The sequence below is a fragment of the Antrostomus carolinensis genome, unplaced genomic scaffold (genome assembly GCF_000700745.2).
Source record: "Antrostomus carolinensis isolate BGI_N321 unplaced genomic scaffold, ASM70074v2 scaffold3965, whole genome shotgun sequence".
NCBI classification, from domain to species: Eukaryota; Metazoa; Chordata; class Aves; order Caprimulgiformes; family Caprimulgidae; genus Antrostomus; species Antrostomus carolinensis.
The window spans coordinates 263-6713 of NW_010314073.1; the positions used below are offsets into that span (position 1 = coordinate 263).

General features: G+C 36.7%; 1 protein-coding gene across 1 annotated transcript; it reads left to right on the forward strand.

Moving 5' to 3' along the window:
* The first annotated feature begins 344 nt into the window (after window positions 1-344).
* ZNF518A (zinc finger protein 518A) lies at window positions 345-5291 on the forward strand. The gene has a single exon (XM_010167495.2). The coding sequence runs from the start codon at window positions 345-347 to the stop codon at window positions 4998-5000; it is 4656 nt and encodes a 1551-aa protein (XP_010165797.1). The 3' UTR covers window positions 5001-5291.
* The last annotated feature ends 1160 nt before the right edge of the window (window positions 5292-6451 follow it).

The window sequence follows — 6451 nt, forward strand, 5'->3', positions numbered from 1 at the left end:
AACCAACAAGCAAAAGAAAAATCCTAAACACAAACAAACAAAAAAAGGTTACAGTGTAATGTCTCAATTTTTTGCCTCATCCTTGTTTCTCTCAACTACTGTTATAAAAATCAACAGCTTCCAAGATCGGCTTGTATTTATTACTGAATTGTAATGAGTGTTCTAATTGCATTAGTTTTAAATGTAATATTTCCTTTGTTTGTTTTTTGATTTCAGGAGAATAAAATAGAATAAAATGAGGAAGTTCTAGAACCTTGAGGATAACTTGGCAAAGCAGTCTTCTTTGCTGCAGGAACTAAGACTACTCTCAAGAATTCACTTAAAGAAAAAGAAAACCTAAAATCATGCCGTCTGAAAAGAATCAGTTTTTTCCTGATAAAAAGCAAATTAATTTGTTAAAACACAATGCTGCGAAGAATTTTTCTACAGATACTACTTTGGAAAAAGCACTGGTGAATGATCCTTTAAGTATGATGACTCAACCAGCAATTTTAGATGTCAGTCTCTCTTACAAACTAAAAAATGTGAAAATTGATTTACCCAAGGTGAACATTCCAAATGAAGTATTAATGAAACATGAAGTTGATAGATTTAGAAAACTCTTTCAGTGTAAACAGCAAACTGCAAGGAAGTCCTTAAGTCTAGAGAAAATAAATGGAAGCAATCCCAATTGTTCAGAGGGAAGCCATTTGCAAAATAAACCAGAAGTGCAATTTGAAGAAGGGTTGAAAACTACAGCAAAGATACTGAATTTCACTTGTACGAAGTGCAAGGATAACATTAGATATAGCCCAAATGATCTACAGAAACATTTTCAGTTGTTACACTATGGCGAGTTGCCTTTGTATCCTTGTGAGATGTGTACCTTCTCAGCTAATGACTTTCAGTCATTTAAACAGCATAGACGCACCCATCGTAGCACTTTAGTAAAATGTGAGCTCTGTAATGATGAGCATATGTACACTTTGTTGGATCTGACAAAACACTTCACATCAAAGCATTGTGTAAACGGTCACTTCCAATGTGAAAAATGTGGGTTTTCTACCCAGGATGTGGGCACATTTGTTCAACACATTCACAGACATAATGAGATTCCATATAAATGTGGAAAATGCCATCATGTAAGCTTTACAAAAGAGGAGTTCCAGAAACATCATCTTGTTCATAGCAGTATGTTTCCTTTTGGCTGTCAATATTGCAGTTACAGCACACCACGGAAAGATTATCTTTTAAAACACATCATAGCTTTGCATAGAGACCACTTATATGCAAAAGAAAAACTGGAAAAAGATAAATGTGAAAAAAGAATAGTGAAGACTCCAGCAGAACTGAAACTTGTGTTAAGAAGGTATAAAATGGGAGCATCGAAAAAAGCACTCTGGAGACGGAAGAAAATAAGCAGTGGAAGTGACAAAACTGGAGAAAAAAATGCAAAAGTGTTAAGAAGCGTGAATAAAATTCAAACAAAATCTGAGGAGCTGAACCAGTGTATGAGAGATGTGAAAGCAAATGAAGAAAAAGATCAAATGATATATACAGAAAAACATAATTTCACGGGTGGAATGCTCTCTGCTACTGCTGCACAATACAATAAAGCAGATGATGGAACAAGTTATGGCCTGGGATTATTGAAAAATGCTGTTCATGGGCCAACGGTATTGATGGTTAAAAACAATAAAATATCTATTCCAGCGAATTACAGTGCTAAATTTATGGGATTTAAAATGGTAGATGGAAAACAACATATTGTTATAAAATTATTACCTACGAGTAAGCAAAACTTACAGTTGCTGAGTCAGAAAGCTGATCCTGTTAAAGATGGTTCTGCGACTCCTTTGCTACAGACTGCTGATCCCTGTGGCTTGTCTTCAGGTGCTGTACCACATGTAACTGATCAGCCAACCTTAAAGAACAATTCTATTCACCCATTAACTGCCTCTCCGTTTTCTTGTTCTGCTCCTCATTCAGGAAAAACAAAAGTTGAAAAACACAATAACTCCTTACTGTATGGTAGGAGTGTTTCTCAAACTGTAGCACCTTCTAATGTAGCTGTAGGAAAAAGTTCAAATTATTTGCCAATGAACTTGGGCTCAACTGTACCTCTGTGTGATGAGGTGACAAAAGTTGGAACTCAAAGTAGTATCTCATGGGGAAGCTATAGTCCTCCAAGTCATCCTCAGGTATTACCGCCCGCTCTTACAAATACGCTTCACTATGACCCTGTGAAAATGCCCTTCTTTCCTGAACTGAAAATACAAAATGGTGGCCTGAATAGTAGTAATGGAACTAATAGTCTCTATTATTCAACTTCAATGGATTCTTCTAATGAAGGGTTGCTGTCTTTTCATAACTATTCCAAAATGGACACTTCAGATAATCCATGTAGCATTTGGATGTCAAGAGATGACAGATATAAAGAATTTTTATCTAGAAAAACTGTTTCTTTTCAAAACAGTAGAAGAACTGAATCTGCATCTCCATATTCAGAGTTGATGAAAGGCTTAAAACCAGAGAAAGTTGTATCAGCCCAGTCAAATATTAATAAAACTTACGGACACACAAACACTAAGAATAACTCTGTGTCTTCTAAAAGCCAATCTAAATGTGTTGTTGACAGTGAATGTTTTATAGATGACCAGTGTAATGGCCAGCAGTATTTGGATGCTAACATACATCAAGGCTTTGAGAACGTTGCTGAGAAATTCCAAGAAAATGCCTCTGATTGTGTTAACTCGGTCTTAATGCCTAAGATCACATCTGTTTTCTCATTACAGAGTGAGCAGGCAGCTAATTATTTATCGCCTGAAATAAACCAGTTACTGCAAGATGTGTTAAAAGTGAAAGCAACTACCCAGCAAGAATCCCACAGCAAGTCAAATAACTGCATAAAACTTCATTCTGACAAGCTGCTTTCTGGTCATGAGACAGGGAATAAAGCCTTTACACATTTAAAAAGCTCAGCAACTGCATGTAGTTTTCAGAGGCCTCCTGCTAGTGCAGGCTTTCATTTATATAAGAGAGAGCTGAACACAAGATGTAGCACAAATGAAGGTCCATGTTGTGGGAGAGAAAGACAGACACCCAGAACATCGTTTGATTCACAGGGAATGGACAAATTATCCAGTGCTCCAGGTGTTGATACGTTGCTAAAAACTCATACAGATGCAATCGTAACACAGCAGTTAGTGAAAGATAACATACTGTCTACAACCCAAAACCCGAGTAGCTTTTCACCAGTTCTTCAGGAGCAGAAGAAAACCCTTTTAGTTCAGTCTCCTTCATCAGGATTTTTTGTTCCTTTGCACCTTGCTAACCAGCCCGGACTACAGGTGGTTTCAGGAAAATCTCTTCCGTCAGCCAGTTCGCCAGATGCACATGTGACTAAAGGTGTACCTGCATCCTTTGTTTTAAATAAAGGACCTGGAATGATTCTGACTTTTAGTGGGGCAATTGGAACAGTTGCAAATGTCCCTAGTGATAGTTCTCAGGTTTTAGGGAGAGTTGCATCCAGAGAATATGGTAAAATAACTGTACCGGTTTCGAAAGTGGAGGGGGAAAATGGTAGTTTCAGAAGAGTAAGAAATTCGTGTAATAGGAGAGCATGTAGTGCAGCAGATGACTCATTGAATAGCATGCCATTCAAAGGACCACTAGTAATTACAAACTCATCAGAGTCATCTGTGAAAGGAATTTCTTCTGTGAAGGTGTTATCAGAGCATCAGGATGCAGTCTTTGGTTCCTTGGAGTCAGTAAACCAACAGGAAATTAAACAGAAACAACGTGTTTATGCACTTTTGCCTGATGGACAGCAGGCAGTTTTTCTGAAATGTATGACACCAAACCAGCCTGTGGTTCATAAACATAGTGTTTTTCAGGATAATGCTCATTATCAAAATTGTCAACCAAAGAAAACTGGAGCCATGCAACAAAAGCTTTTGCTGAAAATTAAAACTTCTACTTCAGATGCACTGGCTGATACCACTCAGTCAGTAAGCAACTCAGTGCCCTCACTACAGTTGGATAACTTGCAGTCCCTTACTCCTGCACTAGCACAGAAACAAACTAATCTTACTTCTAATGATGCCTTAATCTTACCAGGTAGGTTAATGCCAGCAAATGCCTCTTTGGCAAGCTCTAATCCAGCATGTCATGTTCCTCCTGTGGAACCTGTGTATTCTCCCAAGTCTGCAGGGACATGGTTACAAAAAGGTTCTGTTGAGAGTACGCAAGTAATAACTGCTAACAACAGGAATAACTTTGGTGGTCAGAAGTCCACATGGAACACTCGAAACAGAACTGCAAAAGTAAAACCGCGTTTAAAACAAACTGGGTCTAAAAGTTCAGAAACTGTGAGTGTGCAAAGAAACAAGAATTTCAAACGGAAAAGTAAGGATAGTTGCCCAGAACCTCCAAGAAAGAAAATAATGTTGCACAGAAAATGTAAGGAAAAGAATCAAGCTGAAGTTGTTAGTGAATCAGGTGGCCCTTACAAACCGAGGGCATCAAAAGAAACTGTGAGGACTTTGAAATTACTTCCTTTTAATTCTAAACAGCTTGTAAAATGCCCTCGGAGAAATCAACCAGTTGTTGTGCTTAACCATCCTGATGCAGATGTTCCAGAAGTTGTAAATGTAATGAAAACCATTGCTAAATTTAAGGGACATGTTCTTAAGGTTTCATTGTCAAAAAGAACTATTGAAGCGCTTCTGCAGCCAGCCTTCTGCAATCCTTTGGATGTAACTACTGATCATCTTTCTCAAAAGAGGCACAGGACAATAAAACCTATTAGCCCTGTAAAAGAAAGATTTGTCTTAAAATTGACACTGAAAAAGACTAGCAAAAACAATTATCAGATTGTGAAAACTACCTCTAATAATACCTTGAAAGCTAAGTTTAGCTGCTGGTTTTGTGGTAGAATATTTGACAATCAAGATAATTGGGTAGGACATGGACAGAGGCATCTGATGGAGGCTACTCGAGATTGGAATTCATTAATGTAATGTTGACCAGTGAAGAAAATAAAATTTAAATATAATACATTACAGTTTTTTAAAAAGAGAATCAATTGAATTAGGATACACAAGTAATTTTGTTTTGTATTTCAGTATTGTAACTGAGGTTTAAAAATGATGCAAAGTGCTTGTATTTTGAAAGGAAGAGCAGATTCTCTATTGCCATCAAGCTTTGAGATACATCAAGGAGGTTTGTGATTTAGATAACTTGTAACTCACTGCAAAACTCACTGCAAATACAATTCCATACAAATATATATTATTTTTTGTTACTACTATCATGTCCTATATTTTTATTCTATAGAATGAGTCTTCAGGGCTTTTGTTCTGTACATATTTAAAAAACCCTAAACATGTAAATATTTTTATACTTTTCAGTTATTTGGTATAATTCTTGCACAGAAATTGTCCCCGTCCCCCCCCTATTTTTCAGTTCTGTGCATGCACTACTAAAACCAATTTTTAAAATTTTTTCAACTACACACAGCTGTTATCCTGGGATTTTTGTTATTTTCACTTGTTAGCTCTTGATTTTGTTTTTCAGGGATTGAACACTATTGTTAGCAAGTGCCTAAAAGATGTGAAGCAGTTTACATTATGTCAACTGTGTATCCATAGGTCCATATAGGGCCATTTCCCCAATAGTTTCATTTAAACAAAGCCATATGTGAATGCTTTAAGCTATATTGCTATGCACATGACACTTGTACTATTTCTGTGCAGTTTGTCTACTTTCTTAGTGAAGTATTTTTCATATAAATTAATAAAACGTTCTGATCGTGTTAATACGGTGAGCCTGAGAATGGAATCAGTTGAAAAGATACAGTATATATATTCATAATGTATATGGTGTTTAAGGATGGTGAACATTCCTAATCTGTATTGACTCTGTCACTATTAAATTTGCTATAACTTGTGTTTACAGAATATGACTGTGAGCATTTATAGAAAATATTTCTATTTTGTTTTATACTATGCCTGCCACAAACCTTATAGGAAGGCTGGGATACAGTGAGGTGCAAAGCACCGTTTCAGGCCTGTAACTACATTATGGTTTTATTCCAGGTGGATGTAATCTGTCCCCATAATGACTAAATAGTATTTTCTACTATTGCTTATTCAGATGAACTGCCTTTAAGAATACCAGGGGTTTGGCAAAACCAAGGATTAAGTTATTCCTCCTTAATTTTACTGGCCAGTAGGGTAATATTGCTAGGAGCCTGCTTGCTGCCTCCAGTGGTTTTAGGGATAACGATGAAGGGAGAATATGCTTCACCTTTCTTAATGTTTAAGTGAGGGTATGTAAACAAAAGACCTTATCTGTAGTGATTGAGAGTATACAAAAGAAGGTCCTTATTATCCACAGTAATTATTCTGTTTAGAGGCTTTGTCCTCCAGATTTTTAATGAACCCAGAGGCTAGATCCAGTCTTCAGCAGG

Excerpts from the sequence above, each read along its gene's own strand:
- ZNF518A (XM_010167495.2), top strand. The coding sequence starts at position 345 with ATGCCGTCTGAAAAGAATCAGTTTTTTCCTGATAAAAAGCAAATTAAT.